The sequence below is a fragment of the Moschus berezovskii genome, chromosome 17 (assembly GCF_049115385.1).
Source record: "Moschus berezovskii isolate FMDL1 chromosome 17, NW_MosBer_1.0, whole genome shotgun sequence".
Lineage (NCBI taxonomy): Eukaryota > Metazoa > Chordata > Mammalia > Artiodactyla > Moschidae > Moschus > Moschus berezovskii.
The window spans coordinates 30,647,922-30,675,677 of NC_142476.1; the positions used below are offsets into that span (position 1 = coordinate 30,647,922).

The 27,756-nt window shown below is 40.8% G+C and overlaps 1 protein-coding gene across 4 annotated transcripts in view; it reads left to right on the top strand.

Annotated features, from left to right (window-relative positions):
- Nucleotides 1–25,327, top strand: part of ACBD6 (acyl-CoA binding domain containing 6) — a 199,940-nt gene extending 174,613 nt beyond the window's left edge. For 2 of the 4 annotated variants that reach the window (XM_088845294.1, XM_055419155.2), the window contains one exon: nucleotides 25,039–25,327. In XM_088845294.1, coding sequence (XP_088701420.1) covers nucleotides 25,039–25,193 — 155 coding nt within the window. In that variant the 3' untranslated portion in view covers nucleotides 25,194–25,327. Of the gene's footprint in view, nucleotides 1–22,079; nucleotides 22,153–25,038 lie in introns of all 4 variants that reach the window. The other 2 variants (XR_016039600.1, XM_088845295.1) reach the window with 2 other exon arrangements.
- The last annotated feature ends 2,429 nt before the right edge of the window (nucleotides 25,328–27,756 follow it).

Sequence of the window (27,756 nt, forward strand, 5' to 3'; positions counted from 1 at the left end):
GCTACAGTTGAGCTAAAATTTCATTTATATATGTTGGGTTAGAGGATTGTTATACAGACCAGTTTAGCCTTTTCTCAGCTAGTTAGCTGTAGTTCTCTGTATGTAAAACAGTTTTAAGCTCCATTTCTGGGTTGGTACTCATAACTTGTGTCATACTGCTGGAAAAGTCACATCATCATACAGGCTGTATGAAATTAATGCCCCTTTGCCTGACATAGCCAGCTTAGTGTCTTCAGCCATAGTCCACATCTACTGAGCCTTGATCTTATGCTTAGCAGTCTCAAGTGTTGGGTTAGATTTGAGCTCAAGTGTGATCTGACAGACTGTGGTAGTTATTACCCTGTATTACAGATTTATACACTGGGAAATTTATTCCTCTGATACTGCTTTAAAAGTTCCAATTTTAAAACCTAACCAAGTATTTCTCACAATGAGTTGAGAGTGATAGCTGCAGCAAAAAGGTTAAATGATTATTCCTTAAAATATAAATGTCATGTAGCTAGTTCTGTGCAGGATAAATATCCTCTTTCACAGCTCCCTGATATTAGGCAATGTGTCTTTAACTTTGTTTTATTTTCTAACAGACTGTCTTTCATTGGAATCTAACTTGGTATATACAGTGTTTCATGGTAAAACCTTTCAAAAATGTAAACTTTGAAAATGTTCACTTGGGGAGATAATTTTAAACTTTCAAAGGAATATTATAATCCTGAACACTTTATTGATAAATATATTCTGTCTCTGCCTTCCTCCCTGTCTGAGGCATATCCCCAAAGACAATATCAACCCATTAACACCTGAGCCAGGATTAGAATAGGCAAATTGGCCTTTCTGTACCTTTTTCTCCTGGACCTCCCAGGTTGCACAGTGGTAAAAAATCTGCCTGCCAGTGGTTCAGTCGCTGGGTCAGGAAATGGCATCCTGCTCTAGTATCCTTGCCTGGAAAATTCCATGGACAGAAGAGCCTGGCAGGCTACAATCCGTAGGGTCGCAAAGTTGGATATGATGTAGTACACAAACACATTTTTCTCATACTCTCTATTCATTTATTCAAATATTAATTTAATATTTGTAATTCTAGTAGTCATCTAAGAATTCCCACTAAAGGCAGAGAGATAGGGTTCCCAAGTGGTCTGACTTTAACTTAGAAAAATTTCTACCTTCCATTTCTGTTTCCTTGGAACCACCCCTGAGTCTGTGCTACTATGGATTAGAGTTTGGTACCTAAGTTTTCAGAATGGATAATACAAAGAATCACCAAAGCTCTCCCAGACTTAACACAACCTTGTTTCAGCTGTTGGCTCTGTGCCCACTTCACAGTTTATAACCAAGGAGCCCTGTGCTAGAAGCACCCACCAGGGGAGAGAAGACAGTCAAGGGAGCCATGCAAACTTCTTTATCTGAGTACCAACAAAGTGCAAAAGAAGAAATATCCCTAGTAAAGAATTTAAAACCAAACTCCCAGAAAGTTTTGCTTCCACTTAAGATAGAGAAAATAGCAACAGAATATTGTTTCCACACTAACAAAAAGAAAATGCTAAATAATCTTCAAAATTGTACTTTTTGAAAAAGTCATCAGATAGCAGAAGTTGCATGTCAGCAAAGTAAGCCAGATTCCAAAGAATGACAAGCCCCTGTAAGAACACCAACTGTTTTGCCTTTGATAGAACAACTGAGGAAGAGGCAGCCACCATAAATGCAGATAAGAAGAAAACAGATAAGATTAACAAATTCTAAAAGTGAGCTGGTATGACATTTTAGCATCAGACCCAAGAACACGTTTCACTTATGTACTCTTTCATTAACTGGGTGCTATTAGACAAATTGAGAACAGAGAGCTCTCTCCTCAGTGGTACACAGGAATGAAAGCCTGCCACTTCCATAGACCCTGATTTCCTATAAAGAAAAATCCTTAAGCCACTGGGGGATGAGCAGAAAGCTTCTGTTCTCTCCTCCTCCTGTGCCTAGGGAGATATCTACTGCCTTTGGAGGAGAAGTGAAAGTAAAACCTGTCTGCCCCTGGGGAAGGACAGGGAACCCCTGAGCTTAGGACCCTGCACTGGCACAAAGCAGAAGTCTCTTGCCCCTTGAGGGCAGGACAGGAAGTTCCCACTCAGGACATATTTCCTCTCACACAAGGCAGGGTTTGGCTGACATTTGGGGGAGCTGGGAGGATGCAGGAACGTTGAGAAATTTCCACCTCAGAGTAGCCCAAAAGCATGAAGAGCTCTATCCCACTCTCACCATGAGCCTCACTCTGAGAACTAAGCAGTAGCAGCCTTATTGATAGGGAAGGAGAAAGAATACAGATGGTAGATATGCAGCTGACTAGATATTTCAGACTACTGAAGGCTGAGGGTGGAGTGAGAATATTGAAAATACCCTCTGGCACCGAACTCTTACAACTAAGCATAAGGTAGCAACAGCCCACAGCTGGAGGAATTTAAAGCCTTTGACGCACTAAAGTTATCCATAGCAACAACAAAATCAAACCCAGTTCAATGACTGACTAGACTGACTCAACACCCATACTAACAGCATGACGAAAGAAAAAGTATACCCTTTTCTGGTTGTTAATAGTATTATTTACTTCAGCCTCCACTGTCCTCCTGCATACAATTTCTACATTCAAAAATTGTGAAGCGTAAAAAAGGCAAGGAAAAAACACCCCATTGTCATGCAATAAATGAGTAATTGATAGAACAAGTAGATAAAAATTCAGCCAAGGATATGAAAGACCCAAACCATGGTATCAACCAACTTGACCTAATTGACATCTATACAATGTTAACATCTAATAAACATTTTTCAATATAAATATGGAATATTTACTAAGATAGACCATACTCTAGGCCATAAAACAAACTTTTTAAAACTATAAAAGAAATCATACAAAGTTTGCTCTATGACCACCATGGAATTAAATTAGAAATCAACAGACACATATCTGGAAAATCCCTAATTGTGAGAAACTTAAACACAGTTGTAAATAATTCATAGGTCAAAGATGAAATTCCAAGAGAATTAAGAAAATATTTTTAACTGAGTGAAATTAAAAACACCCTATCAAAAGTTGTGAGATGCAGCTAAAGCAGTGCTTAGAGGGAAATTGAATGCTTTTATTTAAAAAAAGAAAGGTTTCAAATGAGTGATCTAAGATTCCACCTTAAAATTTTTTTAAAAAAAAGCAAATTAAGCTCAAAGTACTCAACATTCAGGAAATGAAGATCATAGCATCTGATCCCAGCACTTCATGGGAAATAGATGGGGAAACAGTGTCAAATTTTATTTTAGGGGGCTCCAAAATCATAGAAGATGGTAATTGCAGCTATGAAATTAAAAGATGCTTACTCTTTGGAAGGAAAGTTATGACCAACCTAGACAGCATATTAAAAAACAGAGACATTACTTTGCCAACAAAGGTCCATCTAGTCAAGACTATGGTTTTTCCAGTGGTCATGTATAGATGTAAGTTGGACTGTGAAGAAAGCTGAGCACCGAAGAATTGATGCTTTTGAACTGTGGTGCTGGAGAAGACTCTTGAGAGTCCCTTGGACTGCAAGGAGATCCAACCAGTCCATCCTAAAGGAGATATCAGTCCTGGGTGTTCATTGGAAGGACTGATGCTAAAGCTGAAACTCCAATACTTTGGCCACCTCATGCGAAGAGTTGACTCATTGGAAAAGACCCTGATGCTGGGAGGGATTGGGGGCAGGAGGAGAAGGGGACGACAGAGGATGAGATGGCTGGATGGCATCACCGATTCAATGGACATGAGTTTGGGTAAACTTTGGGAGTTGGTGATGGACAGGGAGGCCTGGTGTGCTGCAATTCATGGGGTCACAAAGAGTCGGACATGACTGAACTGAACATATAGTAATAAAATAAAGATCAAAGCAGAAATCACTGAAATAGAAAAATCAATGAAACCATTGAAAACCTTTGAAAAGGCCAATAATACTGATTGACCTCTAGCCAGACCAGTTTAGAAAAGGAAAAACAAATTACCAACTTCAGAAATGGAAGGGAGTCATCAACACAGATCCTGCAGATATTATGAAGCAAATAAGGGAACACTATTTGCAATTTTTACCAATAAATTAGATAACTTAGAGTAAATGGACAAATTTCCAGAAGAGACAGACTAACAAAATTCTCTCAAAAAGAAACTGAGAACCTACATAGCCCTATATCTATTGAAGAGATTGAATCTGCCACTGAAAACTTTCCCACAAAATCCCCAAGCCCTGATTGCTTCACTGTGAATTCTGCTAAATATTTAAGGAAGAAATAATACCAATTCTACACACAAACGCTTCCAGAAAATGGGAAGGGAACCCTGCCCAATGAATTCTATGAGGCCAACATTACCCTAATACTGAAACCAGAAAAAGACCCTACAGGAAAAGAAAACTATAGGCTCATATGTCTCATGAATATGATGCAAAAATCTTTTATTAAAGTGTTAGTAAATTGACCATAGCAATATACAGAAAGGATAAGTTATAACCAAATGTGTTTATCCCAGGAACATAAGGTTGGTTCAGAAGTTGAAAATCATTGTATTTCACCCTATCAGATAAATCAAAACCAAAACTAAAACATGATCATCTCCATACGTGTAGAAGAAGTCATTGAAAAACTGAACCTCCTTCATGATTTGGGGAGAAAAAAAAATGGAGTAAAATAGGAATAGAAGGGAACTTCTTCAACCTGAAGAAATCATTAGCTGATATCATCCTTAATGGTAAAATGCTGAATGCTTTCCTTCTGAGTGGGAACAAAGCAAAGATGTCCACTCTCTCCACTTTGATTCAACATTTGTACTGGAAGTTTTAGCCAGTGCCTTAAGGCCAAGTAAGGGTTCTAACACCCTTTACTGCCCTCCTAGAGAGAATTACTCCATTATCTTTATATTGAATATTTTTGCTGGTCTGTTTCTGGGCCCTCTATTCTGTTCCATTGACCCGTTTTTCTTTCCTTTTTTTTTTTGCCAGTACCACACTGCCTTAATTATTACAGCTTTATCATAAGTCTTAAAATGAGATAGTGTCTGTCCTCCAGCTTTCTTCTTCTACTTCAGTACTGTGTTGGCTCCTCTGGCTCTCTTGCCTCTCCATATAAACTGTACAGTTTGTTCATATCCACAACCTGACTTGCTGGGATATTGGTTGGGAAGAACTAACACCTTGATATTGACTCTTCCTATCCATGAACATAGAATATCTCTCCAATTATTTATTTTGTTGATTTTGAGATTTGTAGTTTTCCTCATATAAATCTTACACATATCATGTTAGAATTATACTCAAGTATTGCATTTTGGGGATACTAATGTAAATGGTATTATGTTTTTAATTTCAAATTCCACTTGTCCATTGCTGGTGTACAGAAAAGCAATTGACTTTTGTTCAGTTCAGTTCAGTTCAGTCGCTCAGTCGTGTCCGACTCTCCGCAACCCCATGAATCACAGCACGCCAGGCCTCCCTATCCATCACCAACTCCCTGAGTTCACTCAAACTCATGTCCACAGAGTCAGTGATACCATCCAGCCATCTCATTCTCGGTCATCCCCTTCTTCTCCCGCCCCCAACCTTTCCCAGCATCAGAGTCTCTTCCAGTGAGTCAACTCGTCGCATGAGGTGGCCAAAGTATTGGAGTTTCAGCTTTAGCATCAGTCCTTCCAATGAACACCCAGGATTGTATATCCTGCAATGTTGTTATAATTGCTTATTTGTCCCAAGAGGTTTTTTGTCAGTTCTTTTGGATTTTCTACAGTCATGTCATCTGCAAACAAAGATATTTTTAATTCTTTCTCCCCAATCTGTATATCTTCTATTTCCTTTTCATGTCTTATTGCATTACCTAGAACTTTCCAGTACAGTGTTCAAAAGGAGTGGTGAGGGAATATCCTTGCCTTATGCCCAATCTTAGTGTGAAAGCTTTTAGTTTCTCAACAGTAAGTATTTTAGCTATAGGTTTTTTGTAGATGTTCTTTATTTAGTTGAGGAAGTTCCTGAGAAGTGATGTCAGCAACATGGTGGAGTGAAAAGCTACCTTTCTCTCTCCCTGTCAATCTATAAACATTGATAGTTCAACAAAGGTGCCCCTGCTCAACACACCAGGATGCCAGAGAATTCCAAATATCTGCACATCTAAAGATCAGTGAAGTGGAATATAGGAGGCAGAACCGAGGAAACAGCAGAGGTGGTACCTGCAGTCCTGGCCTTCCCACCACAGCGGCTGAGCTCACAGCCCCAGAGAATCTGGTAGCAGCAGGGGCAGCAGTGCACATGACTGCAGCGCACGTGTAGCCACAGGTAGCTGGGCAACAGCAGGAGTCGGGCCTAGGACCCCCACCCCTCCAGCTGTTGATGCGCCCACAACTCTAGACAGCTGCCCCCCAACTGCAGTGGCAGAGCCCACTAACCTTACAATATTGGACACTGAGAGGTGCTCTCACAACCCCTGCATCCCACTTTCCCTAACTCTCCCCCTCCAGTGGCTAAGCCTGTGGCTCAAGGAGTCCCAGACACAAGGGAAGAGCCCACCATCCTGGTGCACCAGGTGGTGATCCCAGGAACAGTGGTAGAAGCAAGACACCAGTGATCCCAGAAACACAAGAACTAATAACAGGGGCAGGGGCCACAGCTAACAGGTAGTAGAAGGTAGGATGTGCTAACTCAAATTTAACAAAAGGCAGCTCAGGTGAAAGAAATTAAAAACTTATGCTATAGTGCCACCTATTGGAAAACAGAAAGCCTCTAACTTCTAACCTGTTGCTATAAATACTTCAGATTTGCTGGCAGAGGAACCAACTCATCCAGCACCATGAAGAACTGGAGTAACACTGTACCACAGAAAGAGACAGTTCACCAGAAACCAAGATTAAAGTCATGGAATACTGCAGTCTAACTGGTTCAGCTCAGTTCTTGCGCTCAGTCATGTCTGACTCTTTGCGACCCCATGAACAGCAGCAGGCCAGGCCTCCCTGTCCATCACCAACCCCCAGAGTCCACCCAAACCCATGTCCATTAAGTCAGTAATATCATCCAACTATCTTATCCTCTATCATCCCCTTCTCCTCCTGCCCTCAATTTTTCCCAGCATCAGGGTCTTTTCAGAGAAGTCAGTTCTTCACATCAGGTGGCCAAAGTATTGGAGTTTCAGCTTCAGCATCAGTCCTTCCAGTGAACACCCAGGACTGATCTCCTTTAGAATGGACTGGTTGGATCTCCTTGCAGTCCAAGGGACTCGCAAGAGTCTTCTCCAACACCACAGTTCAAAAGCATCAATTCTTCGGCACTCAGCTTTCTTTATAGTCCAACTCTCACATCCATACATGACCACTGAAAAAACCATAGCCTTGACTAGACAGACCTTTGTTGGCAAAGTAATGTCTCTGCTTTTTAACGTGTTGTCTAGGTTGGTCATAACTTTCCTTCCAAGGAGTAAGTGTCTTTTAATTTCATGGCTGCAGTTACCATCTGCAGTGATTTTGGAGCCCAGAAAAATAAAGTCAGCCACTGTTTCCACATCTGTTTGCCATGAAGTAATGGGACCAGATGCCATGATCTTAGTTTTCTGAATGCTGAGCTTTAAAACAACTTTTTCACTCTCCTCTTTCACTTTCATTAAGAGGCTTTTTAATTATTCTTCACTTTCTGCCATAAGGGTGGTGTCATCTGCATATCAGAGGTTATTGATATTTCTCCTGGCAATCTTGATTCCAGCTTGTGCTTCCTCCAGCCCAGCATTTCTCATGATGTACTCTGCATAGAAGTTAAATAAGCAGGGTGACAATATACAGCCTTGACATACTCCTTTTCCTATTTGGAACCAGTCTGTTGTTCCATGTCCAGTTCTAACTGTTGCTTCCTGACCTGCATACAGTTTTCTTTAGAGGCAGGTCAGGTGGCCTGGTATTCCCATCTCTTTCAGAATTTTCCACAGTTTATTGTGATCCACACAGTCAAAGGCTTTGGCATAGTCAATAAAGCAGAAGTGGATGTTTTTCTGGAACTCTTTTGCTTTTTTGATGATCCAGCAGTAGAGAATTCAAAATAGTGGTCATGAAGAAACTCAGCAAACAAAAAAATTCAGAAAAGTCAGTTCAGTGAGCTCAGAAATAAAATGAATGAACAGAAGGAATACTTTGTCAAAGAGATTTAAACTCTAAAAAAAAAAAAAAAACACCAAGTTTTGGAGCTGAAGAATTCAATAAATGAGATAAAGAATGTATTAGAAAGCATTGGAAACAGCAGATCACATAGAATAGAGAATTAAAGTGCTCAAAAATAGAAATCTAAAAATGTTATAAGTAGAAAAGGGAAATTCTGCAAGAGCTATCTCACTCTTTTAAGAGAAGCACCATTAGGATAATAGGTATCCCAGAAGTAAATAGAGGGAAAAGGGAGAAAAAAGTTTAAAGAAATAGTCAGGAACTTCTCAAGTTGAAGTTCCCCTCTATTTCCAGTTAACTGAGGTTGTTTTTTTTTTAGATCACAAATAAGTGTTGGACTTTGACAAGTTATTTTTCTGCATCTATTGATATGATCATGTGATTCTTATTTTTTGCCTATTGATATGATGGATTACATTAACTAACCTTCAAGTGTTGAACTAGCCTTGCCCACCTGCAACTAATCCCACTTGGTCATGGTGTATAATTCATTTTATACATTGTTCAGTTCAATCTGTTAATATATTGTTGAGGATTTTGCATTTATGTTCATGAGAGATACCAGTCTGTAGTTTCCCCTTCCCCTTTCTTATAATGTCTTTGTCAAGGTTTTGTTATTAGAGTAATAGTGGCCTTGTAGAATGGTTTAGGAAGTATTCTCTCTGCTTCTACCTTCTGAAACAGATTGCAGAGAACTGGTATAATTTTTTCCTTAAATGTTTAGTAGAATTCACCAGTGAACCCATATGAGCCTTGTAGTTTCTAGTATAAAAGGTTATTAATCATTTATTAAATTTCTTTAATAGGTAACAGGCCTATTCAGATTGTATACTTTTTCTTTAAATTGTCTCTTTCAAGGAATTCATCTAAGATGATCATATCCTGTAGGCAGTGAATTGTTTGTAGTATTCTTTTATTATCCTTTTTATGTCTATTGGACCTGTAGTGATGCTCCCTCTTTCATTTCTGATTTTGATAATTTGTGTCCTCTCTTTCTTATTTAACTTGACTAGAGGCACAATGCCAGAGAATGTTCAAACTACCGTACAGTTGTGTTTATTTCACATGCTAGCAAGGTAATGCTCAATCCTTCAAGCTAGGCTTCAACAGTACATTAACCTAGAACTTCGAGATATACTAGCTAGATTTAGAAAAGAGGAGCCAGAGATCAAATAGCCAACATCCACTGGATCATAGAAAAAGCAAGGAAATTAAAAAAAAATAAAATCTTCTTCATTGACTACGCTAAAGCCTTTGACTGTGTAGATCACAACAAGCTATGGAAAAGTCTTAAAGAGATGGGAATACCAGACCACCTGACCTGCCTAAGAAACCTGAATGCAATATAAGAAGCAACAGCTAGAACCTTACGTGGAATAATAGACTAGTTAAAAATTAAGAAAGTAGTATCTCAAGGCCATATATTGTCATCCTGCTTATTTAACTTATATGCAGAGTACATCATGCAAATTCTGGGGTGAATGAATCACAAACTGGAATCAAGATTGCTGGGAGAAATATCAATAATCTCAGGTATGCAGATGACCCCACTCCAATGGCAGAAAGCAAAGAGGAACTGAAGAGCCTCTCAATGAAGGTGAAAGAGGAAAGTGAAAAAGTTGGCTTAAAACTCAACATTCAAAAACTTGACGTTCAAAAAACTAAGATCATGGCATCTGGTTCCATCACTTAATGGCAAATAGATGGGGCAAAAGTGGAAACAGTGACAGATTTTATTTTCTCAGGCTTCAAAATCACTGTGACTGCAGTCATGTGTGGATAGTGAAGTCATGCAGTCAGGATAGTGACTGCAGCCATGAAATTAAAAGACACTTGCTCCTTGGAAGAAAGCTATGACAAACCTAAATGGCATATTAAGAAGCAGAGACATCACTTTGCCAACAAAGGTCCATATAGTCAAAGCTCTAGTTTTTCCAGTAGTAATGTATGGATGTGAAAGTTGGACCATAAAGAAGGCTGAGTGCTGAAGAATCGATGCTTTCCAATTGTGGTGCTGGAGAAGACTCGAGAGTCCCTTGAACAGCAAGGAGATCAAACCAGTCAATCCTAAAGGAAATCAACCCTGAATATTCACTGGAAGGACTGATGCTGAACCTAATGCGAAGAGCCAACTCACTGGAAAAGACCCTGATGCTGGGAAAGATGAAGGGCAAGAGGAGAAGCAGGCAGCAGAGGATGAGATGGTTAGATAGTATCACTGAGTCAATAGAGAAAAGTTTGAGCAAACTCTGGGAGATAGTGAAGGACAGGGAAGCCCCGGCATGCTGCAGTCCATGGGGCTGTGAAAAGTCAGACACAACTTAGTGACTGAACAATAACAAGAGGCATATTGCTTTTATTGGTCTTTTTCAAAGAACTATTTATTATTTGATTGTATTAATTTTCTCTATTGATTTGTTTTCAATTTCACTGACTTCTGGTATAATTCTTTTTTTTCTTTCTTATGCTTACTTTAGATTTAATTTGCTCTTGATTTTTCCAGTTTGCTAAGGTGGGAATTTAGATTACTGATTTTATATCTTTCTTCTTGTCCAATACCTGCATTCAATGCTGTAAATTTCCCACTAAGCATTGCTTTTGATGCATCCCTCATACTTTGATAAGTTGTGTTTTCATTTTCATGAGTTGAAAATATTTTTAATTTGATTTTTTCTTTGAACAGTATATTATTATTTACTACAAGTTTCACTATAAAAATATAGAAATTGAAGCAATGTGATATTGGTGTAAATAAGGTGTATAGGTCAATAAAACACGATAAATAACCTAGGAATAGACCAGCCTGCTGCTGCTACTGCTAAGTTGCTTCAGTCGTGTCCGACTCTGTGCGACCCCATAGACGGCAGTCCACCAGGTTCCTCTGTCCCTGGGATTCTCCAGGCAAGAACACTGGAGTGGGTTGCCATTCCCGTCTCCAATGCATGCATGCATGCTAAGTTGCTTCAGTTGTGTCCAACTCTGTGCAACCCTATGGACAGCAGCCCACCAGGCTCCTCTCTCCACAGGATTCTCTAGGGAAGAATACTGGAGTGGGTTGCCATTTTCTTCTCCAATAGACCAGCCTATACATGGGTAAATTGATTTGTGACAGAAGTGTCAGGGTAAGTCAGTGGAGGAAAGGATCGACTGTATAACAAATGGTGCTGTAATAGTTGGACGTACACATACATGCTGGGGTGAAAACAAGCCTCAACTGTTTCCTCATACCCTTCACAAAAATTACCTTGAAATGGATCAGAGACCAATACATAAGAGCTAAACTATAAAGGACTAGAAGAAAATGTGGAAGGACATCTTTGTGATCTTGAGATAGAGAAAGACTTCTTATATAGGACACAAAAAGCATAAAACTTAAAAGAAAAAAATTAATTGGACTTCACTCAAAATTAAAAATTCTTACTCTTCAAAAGATACTCTTAATAGAAGACAAGTCACAGAGTGGGAAAATATATTTATGAAACATTTGGGGAAAAACTTATATCCAATAATTTTAAAAGAATAATTCTAAATTTATAAAAAGAAACTCCAATTAATAAATGGATGGAAGATTTGAAGAGATAAATCACCAAAGATAGGTGATTGGCAAATAACCATATAAAAAGATGTTCATCATTAGGTTTTAGGGAAATGCAAATTAAAAACCACAATAAGAAGCCCTGACTATACTACATAGTATCTATACTGTAGGTACTATAAACCTGACTAGAATGGCTGAAAAGAATTTTAGTAATAGTAACAAGTGCTGACAAGGATACAGAGCAATTGGTTGGGAATACAAACTTTGGAAGTTTGTATTCAAGTTAGATAGTTATTTGCCATGTGACTCAGCAGTCCTACTCCTGATATTTACCCAAAAGATGTGAAAACATAAAAGATGCACACAAAGACATGTATCCAAGTGTTCACAGGATCTTTATTTGTAATGGCCAAAAACGACACAATCCACATGCCTACATATATTTATATAATGGAATACAGCAATAAAAAGGAAAGCACTACTTATACATGCAGCAACATGGGTGACTCTCCAGAGTCAGTGAAAGAAGCCAGACACAGAAAACTATATGCTCTACGATTTCTGAATTTCTGGAGACAGCAAAACCTAAAGACAGAAATCCAGTCAGTGGTTGCCAGGGCCTATGGGTGGGGTAAAAGGATTGACTGCATAGAGGCAGGAGGGGACTTTCAGGGGTTATGAACTGGTCTTCTGTCTCTATTGAATAGTAGCTACACAAGTAGACACACTGCCAGAATTTACCAAATTTTTATGAGGAATATTAACTTCAATAAAACAAAAAGATGGGGGATGGGGCAGGGAATCTTGCTCTGTATGTTAACTGGCACAATCCAAAACAGATGAATCTGGGAGGGACACGATAGCAGAGTGGAAGGACCTTGAGTTCACCTCTTCTCATGAGCACACAAAAATCACAACGGCTGAACAGCTATTGATAAGAGAGACTGGAACCTATCAAAAAAGATATTCTACACCCAAAGACAAATAAGAAACCCCAACAAAACTGTAGGAGGGGCATACTTGAAATAGAGTCAATTCCAATACCACCCAGGTGGGTGACCCACAAGCTGGAGAACAATTATTTCACAGAAATTCTCCCACAGGAGAGTTCTAAGCCTCATGTCAGACTCCCCAGCCTAGGGGTCCAGCATAAGGAGGAGGAGTTCCTAGAACACTTTGGCTTTGAAGGCCAGCAGGTTTGACTGCAGGAGCTCCACAGGACTGGGGAAACAGAGTCCACTTTTGTAGGGCACAACACAAGGTCTCACACACCAGGACCCAGGGCCAAAGCAGTGACATTGTAGGAGCCTAGGCCAGACCTATCTTGGTGGGTCTCCTGAGGAGGTAGGGGGCGGGAAGGGCAGGTATAGCTCACCCTGGGGATGTCGACACTGGTGGTAGTGGCAGAGATATTGGAGAATGTCATCTACATGAATGCTCATGGAAGGCAGACATCTTGCCTGGGTCATAAGCACCAAGGCCTCACTCCACCCAATAGCCTGTAGGCTCCAGTGCTGAGATATCTCAAGCCAAGCAGACAGGCTGCCTGAAGGTTTCTTGACCTCATAGCCATCTTTACACAGGTCCGCCCACCAGACCCAGCTCCACCCACCAGTGGGCAGGCACCAGAAACAAAACTATGATCCTGCAGCCTGCAGAACTGAGTCTGTAAACTCAGGTCAGAACCTACCCTGGGAACAGCTGGTCCCTGCCCTTGCATGATGAATGCACTGCTGGGACACTTCCCCAAGGTCAAGAAATGTAACCTACCACAGATAGAAAAGGAATATGTTCCAGACAAAGTGATAAGATAAAACCTCTCAAAAAAGAAAAAAAAAAACTAAGAATTGGAGTGGAAATAGAAAAATCTACCCAAGAAACAGTTCCAAGTGATGATCATAAAGATGATCCAAAAACTTGGGAAAAGAATGGATGCACAGATTGAGAAGTTACAAGAAGTTTTCAGCAAAGGGAAAATATAAAGAACAACCAAAGAGTTGATGAATACAATAACTGAAATGAAAAATACATTAGAAGCAATCAATAGCGGAATAAATGAGGCAGAAGAACAAATCAGTGAGCTGAAGACAATGGTAGAAATCATTGCTATAGACCAGAATGAAGAAAACAGAAATGAAGACAGTTTAAGAGACCTCTGGGACATCACACATAGTAACAGTCACACTACAGGGGCCCGAGAAGGAGCCTGACAGAATATTTCAAGAGGTAATCACTGAAAACTTACCTATGATGGGAAAGGAAACTCACCCAAGTCCAGGAAGCACAGAGGGCCCCATACAGGATTAACTCAAGAAGAAACAAGACATAAAGGCACACAGTAATCAAACTGACAAAAATTAAAGAGAAAATATTAAAAGCAACAAATAACACACAAGGGAACTCCCATAAGGCTAGCAGCAGATTTTTAAGCAGAAACTCTGCAGGCCAGAAGGGAGTGGGGTAACAAAGTGATGAAAGGGTCAAACCTACAACCAGGAATACTCTTCCCAGCAAGGCTCTTATCTAGATTTGATGGAGAAATCAAAGGCTTTACAGACAAGCAAAAGCTAAGAGAATTCAGCACCACCAGACTAGCTTTGCAACAAATGCTTAAGAAACTTCTCTAGGAGAAAAAGATCACAACTAGAAACAAAATTATGAAGGGGAAAGCTCACTAGTAAAGGCAAACTTAGTAAAGGTAGGAAATCATCTACACATAAACATGGTATCAAAACCAGCAATCTTGAGGACAGCACAAATGCAGGATGTTGGAAATGCATTTGAAATGGGAGACAAGCAACTTAAAACAATCTTTTTTATACACAGACTGCTATATTGAACTTCATGGTAACTGCAATCCACCAGACACACACACAAAACTCCAAACAATTCTGAAGTTGCTTATCAAATCACAAGAGAAAAGAGGAAAGGAAGGAAAACAGTCCTTCAGTACACCTAGCTAAGCACTTCTGCTTTTGAGCACTCATGCTTCCTTCTGCTCAGATCCTGAACAAGGTACTACACTAGCTACCCAACCCTCCAACCAATTGAGTCAGAATTCAAAGAACTTGGAGCAGCCCTGAGGTCCATAGGCTCACACGTGGGACACAGTCCTGCCTAATTTGGGGAATGGACACAGAACTGGAAATATTCAGATACTGTGCTTCACAACAGTATTTTGTACTATGAAAACATTATCTCTCTGTTTGATTACTTTGTCATAGTCCCTGGACAAACATTTGAAAATTACTAGACATATTACAGTGAGGCTAGTAATCAAAATGCATCTTTGTATTATTCTCTGGATGTATTTTTTTTTTCCAATGGTTAAAGCAGATGTACTATGTATATTTAATGAGCCACAAATAGGCTGATTTGGTTAACCTAAAGTTCAAATCAAATCATGTATAAGCCAGAATATCCCCATACCTCAGTATGTAGAAACTTCTTACATCATTTTCCCCTTTTAGCTGTAAATCTTTCCATATAAGGTATTGATAAGCATTATATTTTTCCAGCATTCCCAGAATGGCTCACTTACCTTCTCTCAGTCCATCCATGTCCCTCGGTGATAGGCCTCCTTTTTGTTTCTGTATTTGCCTAATTGTCCACATTGAGGTATGTTAATGAGGAAATGCTTTACCGGCCATAAGTTTTATCCTTTATACGCCACTGTCACACAAACATTGTACATATGCTTTAAGCAGTCAACGTGAAGCCAGCAGTGCTTCACATCATGAGTAGTTATACTCTGTAACAACTTCACTGGACAATTTTTTTCCATCCTGAACACTGGGGTCAAAAGTATGGTTAGAAGCAAAACAATAACTTTCCATTAGAAGTCACAGTTACCAAAATCAGATCAGTATTCCAGGAGAACTTTGTTTTCTTAACAGAAAAAACAAATTTAGTCTTGCATCAGTTTACTGTTAGTAATAACAAAATTCATTTACCCAGTTAAATTCAGTCTAATCTTAATCCTGATAGCATACAAAAGTCATTTCTCAAAGTTCCTTTTTCACAAACCTTTTATTATTTTCTGGATCCAAACAGATTTGTCCCTTTTTTCCCCAACAACCAGCTGTAGGACAAAATCATCATTTTTCCTTAACAGTATATCCAGTCTTTATATCTTCTCTTCACCAACAACATATCTCCTACTTGCTCTACACACTGAAATGCTTCCCTAATCATTCTTATGTATCACAATTTTTAACCCTTGAAAACCTTAACAAAACCAAGAACAAGTGATTGAAATATTATACCAGCATTTTCTGATTGACAAACTTGAGGACATATTTTATAACCTCTAAAGACATACATTTTTCATAGCACAATTTCCAAGCACTTTTAGTTTCCCTCTTGGTCTTGCAAGAAGGCAAAAGTAGATAAATTTAGGTTTGTTTGATTTGTAAACACTTACCTTTTTTAAACCAATTAAATAGAGCTCCTTTACACGTTAATCTCAGCAATATTATCCAAAAACACATCTTGAGACATACAGACATCCAGAGATCTCATTGTTTCATCTTTTTATATCTCACGAATTAGCCTTTGCAATTAAACTTATCAGTTTATGAATAACAGAACAGTCAAATTTATACAGTCGATTTTAAAAACCTGCTTTTTCTTTTTCCTCCTTCTCCCCCTCCCCACTTTGGCTTAAAGTTTTCTGATTAACCCAGGGCTGAAGTCCCAGACAAAGTGGGTTGTGTTTGTATTTCAAGGGCATGATGAGTTAACTTCAAGTTTTCTCCTAGGCATATTTTTATTTTCTCAGGATCAGAGTTCTGGGGGGAAAAAAATTCTATCAAGCTAGCTTTCTCTAACTGCATATACAAAAAGAACCAGGTTTTGGAATTTCAAAAGAGTTTCATTTTAACCAGTTTTTCCCAGAATCTAAAGAACACTATTGCCATACGTTAGTTTAAAAAACACCTTTAGTCATAGTTTCATAGCTTGAATTTTTCTTAATGAATTGAACCTGAATTTCTCATTTTACAAAAGACAAAGATACTAGTCACACAGATGGAATGCATATTCCCACACCAAAAAACAGATCTGTCACAAACCATCTCTGAGGGTGACTGGTACATAATCCCAAAAAAACACTTCCCCGACACAAATGGTCCTCAATGGTAGTTGGACATCAGAACCAATTGACAAAATGCCCAAATGACACTCAGTGCCCACATGCAGTCCTCAATAGTAGACAGATGTCAGAACCAGCTGGCAAGATGCCCAAATAGCACTTGGTGCCCACACACAGTTCTCAATGTCATGCACATATCAGAACCAAATGGCAATGCCCAAATAGCACTTCATACTCACAAATGGGAAGGTTGCCCAGCGCACACCAGTGGACTTATCCCATCTTGGAGCTCGTCACCTCATCCCCAGTGCATGTTTCCATTCCACCAAGGAAAAGTGTAGGCTGGTAGCTAGTGCCAACAGGGGAGAAACAGGGAGGATCCTCAAAACAAATGGTTTTGGCAGCTGCTAGGAATGTCCCCCAAATCCCCTTTTCGAAGCCAGCTAGTTACAAGCAGCAGGCTCATACGTTATCATAGCCATGGGAAACCCAGGAGAGCCAAGTGTCATCAAAGCACAAGAGCTGCAGTAGTCAGCCCTACATTGGGCGACAAAAAACTTACTGAAAGTGGGGGTCTCGCTGGTCACTCTCAAAAGCCTATAAAGTGACCAGATTGGTAGAAAGGAAAGTTTGCTTTGAGTTTGGATGCCAGCAACCTGGAGGGGATGGAGGGCAGACATCTGTCCGAAAGCTGACTCCCCACCACCCCTCCGCCACAATGAAATTAGGGGGCAAGAGCTTTTATAGACAGAGGGAGGGGGCTACAGGCAGAAACAGTACAGTCAGCTCTGACAGTCATCTTGAAATTGGTCATCGGTGGTCTAATCAGCATCATCTTGATTGTCTTTCAATACAGTTAACCTTCAGTTCCAGGGTTGTTTTGTCTCCATTTCTTTAAAGCCAGTTCCCAGAGTTGTGGGGGCTTACCAGGTGGTACTAGTGGTAAAGAACCAGCCTCCTACCAACACAGGAGATATAAGAGACACAGGTTCGATCCCTGGATTGGGAAGATCCCCTGGAGATGGCAAGCCACTCCAGTACTCTTGCCTGGAGAATCCCTTGGACAGAGGAACCTGGCAGGCTACAGTTCACAGGGTCGCAAAGAGTTGGACAGAACTGAAGGGACACACGCACACATGTCATGGCTACAATCTGGTCATCATGTAATTAACTTCTTCCACCTGGTGGGGGTTTCAGTATCTATAACAGAACTCACAGGATATGGCTCAGAATATTATCTATAGCCCTTGAGAAGGAACTGAAGGTCCCTGACTATTATTATTTGGTCTCCTTTGACAGTTTTCTTTTGTTTCCACATGTTCACATTTCTCTGATTAAAGATATTTTTTGACTAAAGTTTTCCACAGGTAAAAGGCAGGCAGAGGACAAGGTGTGGAGGGGCTGCAAGTGTCACAGGGTCCTGGCTCTGTTTCAATGAGAGATATTTGGATGGTCACCTACTGTGGGCCAGAATTACATTAAGCATCTAAACTTTATTGTTGAATTTGAGTGTTACTCACTCCAGTGTTCTTGCCTGGAGAATCCCAGGGACAGGGGAGCCTGGTGGGCTTCCGTCTATGGGGTCACACAGAGTCGGACACGACTGAAGCGACTTAGCAGCAGCAGCAGCATCCATCGTAGACCCTCATCAGATCATGGCCAATAACATGAACAAACATGCCTTTGGTATCTTGACATAGTTGAAAAGGGCTTGGTCAAAAGACACACTAAGAAACAACAAATGTGAGATGTACACAGATTCTGGGTTCCTAGAGAATCATGGATTATAGGTTATAGTTCACACTGTCATCAGGAAACTCACCCAACATAGGTTTGTAAAATTACATCAGTGGTGACATAAGGAAGTTGGAAAAAGTAGTGATTGGCAAGGTTGAGTCACAATTAGTCTCAGGTGGGAGCAATTCATCTGATTCTAACAAGGTCCCTTAGTATACTAAAAGGCACTGATCCTCAGACTATACTTTGCATGGCAAACTCAGACCTCCTTGACACCAATTTAAAAAGGAAAAAATAGAGTTGACTAACTTGGATCCAGTCCATTCTAAAGGAGATCAGTCCTGGGTGTTCATTGGAAGGACTGATGCTAAAGCGGAAACTCCAATACTTTGGCCACCTCATGCGAAGAGTTGACTCACTGGAAAAGACTCTGATGCTGGGAGGGATTGGGGGCTGGAGGAGAAGGGGACGACAGAGAATGACATGGCTGGATGGCATCACCGACTCAATGGACATGAGTTTGAGTGAACTCCGGGAGTTGGTGATGGACAGGGAGGCCTGGCGTGCTGTGATTCATGGGGTCACAAAGAGTCGGACACAACTGAACGACTGAACTGAACTGACTGAACTTGGATCTAAGCTATACATATAGTTGGCCTTAGAACCTGCCAACCAAGGTGCATGATCTTACCAGAAAAGTAATCATTTATAGAGGGAAAAGACCAAGCCAGCCCTGAGGCTCAGAACGTGAGGAAGATGGAGCCTGGGGTTGAGGGGTCTGGAAACACACGTGTGTCGTGTTAGTTGCTCAGTAGTGTCTGGCTCCTCGATAGAAATGAAAATAGAGAAAGAATGGGCAGCAGTCATAGAAATAGCAACAGCATTGTTCAACAGAATAAATAACCCTTGTTTGAAAAGCAGAGAAGGTAGCCTGGGTATTTGAAGTCAGTCCTGGGAATGCCAGACCCAGGACACTAGACTCAGGCACAGAAAAAGGCAAACTTCAAAGTCTTAACAACAAGCAACAGAAAGAAACCAGCGCAGGCAAACCAGCACTGTAAAACAAATGTCCAGAGGCAACCAGGTAGATTCCCAGAAGTAGGAAGTGAACTTACCTGTTTAATCTTCAGCTTCCAGAAGGAACTGAGCTAGCAAAATCAGTGTCCTAGTCTCAGAGGAAATAGCATGTCCGGCAAGGAATCCAAGAAGAGATGAGGCAGACAAAGTTATGTCTGCTGCCCGCATCAAATCTGCCGTAAAGTTACATCATACAGAACCAATGAGAGACCTGTATTCCTTCCTACACGTGTGAGTTAAGTGGCTCTAGCTGTGAAAATTGGCAAATAGCATGAGGGAGGAGGCACACTGGTAGAGCCCTGAGTCTGAAAGTGAGGTCCCAGATCTGCAGTATCAACATTACCAGGGAACCTGTTGCTGCTGCTGCTGCTAAGTCGCTTCAGTCGTGTCCGACTCTGTGCGACCCCAGAGACGGCAGCCCACCAGGCTCCCCCGTCCCTGGGATTCTTCAGGCAGGAACACTGGAGTGGGTTGCCATTTCCTTCTCCAATGCATGAAAGTGAAAGTGAAGTCAGTCAGTCGTGTCCAACTCTTAGCGACCCCACGGACTGCAGCCTTTCAGGCTCCTCCGTCCATGGGATTTTCCAGGCAAGAGTACTGGAGTGGGGTGCCGTTGCCTTCTCCAGGGAACCTGTTCAGTTCAGTTCAGTCGCTCAGTCATGTCTGACTCTCCACGACCCCATGAATCACAGCACGCCAGGCCTCCCTGTCCATCATCAACTCCCGGAGTTCACCCAAACTCAAGTCCACAGAGTCGGTGATGCCTGTTAGGAAATGTAAATTCTCGGTCCTGCTCCAAACCCACCAATCAGAAACTGTAGGGTGGTGCCTCCAGGTAAATCTGATACAAGCTCACTGCAGTAGTCTGTTGAAAGCATGGTGGAAAGATGAGGCCAAGTGTGGTAAAGGACAATCATTGTAAGTAGGTTTGCTAATGATGCTTTTAAAGAGCTAGTGAAGCATAAAGTCTGTTTACAGGAAGAAGAAAACCCAGTAAAGATAATGTAGAATAATAATAAAATATGTTCAGTGATTCACAACAACAAAAACCAAAGTGGATGAATCTAAAGTGTAGTAAAAAATACAGGTGAAAATTTAATAACTGGCATTAACAATCTTTGCCTCTAAAGCTTTTTATTTCCCAGACACATAAATGTGTCTATTGCTAAGGCACTGTCTCTTTCAAAAGTATATCTCTAGCATGGTAAGGGAAACCACCTTAGGTAGGTAACTCTTTGGCCAAGCAAGTCATGTAATATAAACATGTAACAGGGTATTCAGAAAAATTGCTAAAAGTCCTGATCCAGAAGCATGCCTCTTCAGAAAGTCACACCGTACAGTGAAAATGAAGGCTGTTGCTCAGTCAGTAGGCTGTGCCCGACTCTTTGCAGCCCCATGGACCGCAGGAGGCCAGGTCTCCCCGTCCTTCACTGTCTCCCAGTTTGTGCAGACTCATGTCCACTGAATCACTGATGGCATCCAACCGTGTCCTCCTCTGTCGCCCCCTTCTCCTTCCGCCCTCTGTCTTTTCCAGTATCACGGTCTTTCCCAAACTCCAAAAAATGGAGGTAGCAGTGTGTATGGCGTGGGTGGGTTGTTGGTTTCCTTTTTCATATTCAAGTTTTACCTTCTTGTCTGACCTTATCAATATAGACATCCCCCAACACCACATGTTTATCATGTCCCAAACCAATATCATTTCTCCCCCTCAATAATTCTCTGCTTCTGTTTCTCTCCAAAAACTGCTCCTCTTCCTTCGATTCCTTATTTTAGAGGTGTCAGCCGCATCTGTGTGTTCTCCCAGACTGGAAACATAGATGTCTTCTTGATTCTTCTAATTCTTTTGCCCGTTGTTCTTCTGGATTGATTTGTTCAAAGTTGGTTATTTTTTTTTTAAATATTAAGGACATTAGTTCTTGTCTGTGTTATATAGGTGAATGTTTCCCAGTTTATGGTTTATTTTTGTATATCAAATTTTCATGTGTGTGGTATAGCTGTTTTAAATTTTTATGTGTTCAAATTTATCAGTTTTAGGTTTCTATATAATCAAATTTATCAGTAATTTTCTTTATCTATCATGCATAGAAGTACTCAGATTGTTTCACTCAGTAAGCATTATGATGACAGGTCTTGGGCCTAAGAACTTTTCAGAAGTCTATAAAAATACTTGAAATCTGAAACAAAATATTTTTGCTCCAGAAAAAAAATGCAAAATATAAATAGTTAAATGTTTAACTAGGTATGTACATATATGACATTATATCAACCTCATTAATTATTAAATTTATCTTTCACAAACTTTTTTTTTGAAGTGCATCTGTATTTTGCCGTGTCCTACCTGAATTTCAGTGGCTCTCATATTCAGTACTTTCTTTATACTCCTGCCAACACTAGCTAATTTCAAGCGCCCTAAAGGACTACCGCAGTCTCCTTAACTGTTCTGTCTGCCGCAGATATTTAGGTTCTCCAGGTCTCTCCAGGATTATCATCCTAACTCAGAGCTGAGATTATGCTACCCCTCTCCTCGTAAGTGCCAAACTTCTCAGTGTGGCTTTCAAGGCTTTGCATAGCTTGACTTAAATCCAGACTCTGCTTTTGACTCTCTGTATTGCTTCTCTGGGCCAGCGGGCAGTTCCCCCGCATTCCCCGTCCTCTCCTTCCATTAATGTTGTTTTCGCGCTCTGCAATGCCTTTCCTTCTCAGTTTACCTGGAATTTTACTCCGTCCTCAAAGCTCAGCGTATATACCACCTACTTGTGTGTTTTTCCTGATCCTTCGACTTCCTTCTCCTCTCTTCCACCCACCTCACCTGTCACGTGCGTGTGTGTGTGTGTCCCTGCCTGCCACAGTGTTTGTTATATTCATCCCTCTAAATTCCTTAGAGCAGGAGTCTTACCTGTATCTTTGATAGAACTGGTATAGTATGTATTCAGTAAAACACTCCTTGAATCAAACCCCTTACCCTTCTTCCTCTCCCTTTGTTTAAAACCTTTTGTTGTTGCCATTGTGTAATATATCACACTACAGAATTGTATATAAAATAGATATGAAAATTTAAAAATGAAGCTTTAAAAAATTGTACCTACCACATAGTTTAAGAAAGTGAAAAAAAAAAAGTGAACACTGCTGATCTCTTTGAAACCCCATGTATGCCTATCCAGTTACATGCACTTCCCTCCAGGGCCCCCAGATCAACACTCAAATTTTATATCACTGTTTTTCCGTATAGTTTCATTACAGATTTGTGTCTCTGAACAATGGTATTTAGTTTTGTCTGCTTTTAAAATTTTAAGTAGAACCATACTGTATGTGTTCTTCTGACTTGCTTTTTTTCCTTCAACCTTAAGACCTGGAGATGAACTCATGTCATGTGAAACTATAGTTCATTAGTTTTCCTCGTTGTGTGGGGATTTCATTGTATATGTAAACATTATATATTTTTATTTTTACATGTTATTCTTAATGGGTATTTGGGTTGTTTACATTTAGGGTCTTTTACAGATAAGGCTACTGTATGTCCATTCTTGCAGGTATGTCCTGGAGAACATACACAAAGGTTTCTGAAGAGTATATAACTAGGAGGAGAAGGCAATGGCAAGCCACTCCAGTACTCTTGCCTAGAAAATCCCATGGACAGAGGAACCTGGTGGGCTACAGTCCATGGGGTTGCTACTAGTCGGGACACGACTGAGCGACTTCACTTTCACTTTTCACTTTCACACATTGGAGAAGGAAATGGCAACCCACTCCAGTGTTCTTGCCTGGAGAATCCCAGGGACGGGGAAGCCTGGTGGGCTGCCGTATATGGGGTCGCACAGAGTCGCACACGACTGAAGCAACTTAGCAGCAGCAGCAGCAGCAGCAGCAGAATTGCTGGGTCCAATGGTGGGCGTTTGTTTAGGTTTAACATGTCATACCAACTGGATGTCCAAAGTGAGGCATGGTGTATGCTCCCCACAGTCCAGAGGGGAGCTCCCCTTGCTCCAGGCCGCCTCCATGCTTGGTATTGTCTCAGTTTTTGGTTTTCAGCTATCTAGTTGGTATGAATGGAGAAGGCAATGGCAAGCTACTCCAGTACTCTTGCCTAGAAAATCCCATGGATGGAGGAGCCTGGTAGGCTGCAGTCCGTGGGGTCGCTAAGGGTCGGACACGACTGAGCGACTTCACTTTCACTTTTCACTTTCCACTTTCACACATTGGAGAAGGCAGTGGCAACCCACTCCAGTGTTCTTGCCTGGAGAATCCCAGGGACAGGGGAGCCTGGTGGGCTTCTGTCTATGGGGTCACACAGAGTCGGACACAACTGAAGTGACTTAGCAGCAGCAGCAGCAGTGGGTATGAAACCCCACTCCAGTACTCTTGCCTGGAAAATCCCATGGATGGAGGAGCCTGGTAGGCTACAGTCCATGGGGTTGCTAAGAGTCGGACACGACTGAGCGACTTCACTTTCACTTTTCACTTTCATGCATTGGAGAAGGAAATGGCAACCCACTCCAGTGTTCTTGCCTGGAGAATCCCAGGGAAGGGGGAGCCTGGTGGGCTGCCATCTATGGGGTTGCACAGAGTCGGACACGACTGAAGTGACTTAGCAGCAGCAGCAGCAGCAGTGGGTATGAAATTTTTTATTTCCACGATTACTAACGTGGTTGCTCATCTTTTCATATGTTTATTGCCACTTACATTTGATCCTGTGTGAAATGCCATTCCTGCCGTTAGCCTAGTTGTCTCGGTGCCATCTGATTTAATGGAGCTTTGTTTGCTCACTGATCTTCAATGCCAGCGTTGTCATAAATCAAGTTTCTCTCAGTTCAGTTCAGTTCCGTCGCTTAGTCGTGTCCGACTCTTTGCGACCCCATGAACCACAGCACGCCAGGCCTCCCTGTCCACCACCAACTCCACATGTGCACAAAATGGATGGCTCTCTTCTAGCCTTTTGGTCTGGGGGCAGTACTGTACCATCTTCATGATAAGTTTTGATGTCTGTGGGTCCTTTTCCTTTTCACACACCTTGTGTGATTGGTGCCTTTTACAGTGTTTTTTTTAGGCTTTTGACTTTGCTTACAAACATATCATATTTTGATCAAAGTAAAAGAAATACTTGAACTAGTTTTTGTTCCTTCCCTTCATTCCCATCCTAAAGAATAGAGTCTAAAAGCCTCACAATTTAAAAAAATGTCTTTGTCTGACTGTCGGCTTCTGGGCAAACACAGGGGTAAATTTGATTTTCTTAACACTAGCAAATCCACCGTCACAGCGCTGTTCCGTTCCAAGGCCTGATCACCCCCAGTCTGTCACATTGCTCATTTTTCAGGATTTCTTATTGCTCGGCACTTGCCTTTCCTGCTGAAGTCTAGTGGTATCTCTTTGTCTCACAGTAACCTGGTTTCCATATTTGTCGATTTTCCCCATCAGCTGCTGCCTGTGAGTTTTTGGACATTGTGGAGCTGCTGCTCCAGTCCGGGGCCGACCCCATGCTTCGAGACCAGGACGGCTGCCTGCCAGAGGAGGTGACAGGGTGCAAAGCAGTTACTCTGATGTTACAGCAGTACACGACAGGCAAGGCTTAATCAAAAGGCTGGAAAACTACAGTCGACAACAGCACAGGGCTCCAGTGGGGAAAGGAAGCTGCAGAAATGACACGTCTTTTGCTGCCCATCTTTGGTATATGTTGGCTAATAAAATCAGTTGTGTGGAACTGGAATTTTGAAGTCTCAGCAATTCATTCTGCTTGCATACATTCTGGCGAGTTCCGTTTTGGTGATGAACATGTGTACTGTGCATAATACAATCCAATTCCGCTGAGCATGCTCTGAAATTTATCACTGTTCTAGAGGCTGGGAGAGGAGGAGATGCGTCGTATTTCACAATATTAAACATGGCTGCTCTTTAAAAAAAAAAGACACAGAGAGAAGGGAAATAGACCCAGCAGCACTACACTTACAATTAGAGAAAGTTCCATGAAATCCCAATGTTAGCATGGAGCCCGGACATTTGCCTGGCATTTGGTACAGCTGGTCTGAATAAGTAGCTAAAGTGTCTATTCTTTTGTTAGACAGAATTGGGAAGCTAAAACAATCAGATTCACTGAAAACCTAAGAATCGTGGGCATTTTAGGATGGAAACACAGATTCTGAACAGTTCCCTGGTTAGGTCAGGATTCCTTAAACTCACCTTCACAAAACAGGGAGGAACCTCCCTCAAGCCCTTTTCATTGGCTATAATGTCCCTGTCGCATATGGCAGCAGTCTCTATAACTAGCTCAGGCCTCAACTGTTAGGCCTGTTGGGGTCTAACATGAAATAACCATAATGCTCCAGTACTTAGGTGTGATAGAAGTTATTTCTGGAGAGCTTCTATTTTTTATCAAAAATATAAACAACTATACCACAGGTTTTATTTAAAGGACAGACAAGTGTGCCACTGTTGAAACTGACTCCCCTTTAAGCCTCAAGAACTCCATCTGGGGAGTTCCTTAACATTTCTTATTATGTAAGGAAAGTATAGATAGTTGTCAGTGGAAGAGAAATAAAGAAACAAGTTGAGACGCAGAGATGACCATTTAAAATATCATTTTTCTAACATATCACTCCTAAGATAACAAGGAATAAACTTGCTTAGTGGCGCCCTCAGCAATGAACAAGAGTTGCATTAGCTCAACCAGCTCCCCCAGAGCAGAAATGAGGCATATTAAATAATGCTGCTTAGTTTGTGATTTTTCTGATCTCTAATTTTCTGAGATGTAAACCAAAACCATTCACCAAGATTATTCATTTTTAAAATGACTGCTTAATTATCTGGACGAGATATGCACCTTAGTACATCCTGAAATGTTACTGTAATTCTAGCAGAGCCTTCTCTTTGTTATCTCCTCTTTTCCCACAATCCCAGCTACATGGCAACCTCCTGTTCAGCTAACCTCATGTTCCACATTAATTGAATGTGTTTTAAGAAACATTATTCATTATTTACAGTAAAAGCGACCAAGACGTTACATACAGCTTTTAACTGATAGTACTTTGTGCATTTTTAGGACATTAGCAAATCAAAAAGTGTTCATTCATTTCCGATTTACAGAGTAGTTATCTGAGCAAGAAGCTATCAAGAAACTCCTTTTTTCATCTCTTGTTTGTAATTCAACCTTGATATTTTTTAGACAAGTGTTTAATAAGCTATTTTGCTACATCTAAAACTATATAGTTGTTTTTAAATAAAGAATGTAATTTGGCTTTTATTACTTTGATTTTAAAGGTTTCAAATTTGCACTGAAAGCTATCACTAAAAACAGTCATCAACTTAACATTTTCAAGTACATTCTAAAATCAGTTTCCAAAATCTCTATGCTTTTGTCACCAGTATCTAAATTTTCAAAAACCTTGCTGTCATATATAACAATCTATGGATCATCTCCCTGTGCCTTATTCAGGGGAAGATTTCATCCATAAATGTCAGAGAAAACTGGATCTTGATTTGTTTTCATTCCCCTTAAATTACTGAACAATTATTTATTGCATCACACGTCAGCTTTCACAGGTGGCTCAGGGTTTCCCTGGTGGTTCAGATGGTAAAGAGTCTGTCCGCAATGTGAGAGACCCGAGTTCGATCCCTGGGTTGGGAAGATCCCCTGGAGAAAGAAATGGCAACCCACTCCAGTATTCTTGCCTGGAAAATCCCTTGAACAGAGGAACCCTGTGGGATACAGTCCACGGAGTCGCAAAGAGTCGGACACAACTGAACAACTAACACACACACATCACATGTCAGCCAGATCATGACTTCCATTGCCAAAGCTGCAATGCTTACCATCAAAGAACACAAATTTACTGGACCAGAAAGCTGGTTAACTTCCTCAGCTATGTGGTGAACCACTTTTTCATATAGTTCATCAGGATAAAACTAGGACATACTTTATTTTAGTGCAAGTTTGGTTTTATTATGCAGATTTTTTTTCCTGGACAGATTAGTGATGTTCAAGCCAATTAGCATTTGAAAATATTCTAGAAAACCATTTTCTGAAGGTTCATTTCCTCTTTCTTTCTTGGCCATGCCAAGCAGCTTGTGGGATCTTAGTTCCCCTACCAGGAGTGGAACCCATGTCCTCAGCAGTGAAAGCATGGAATCCTAACCACTGTA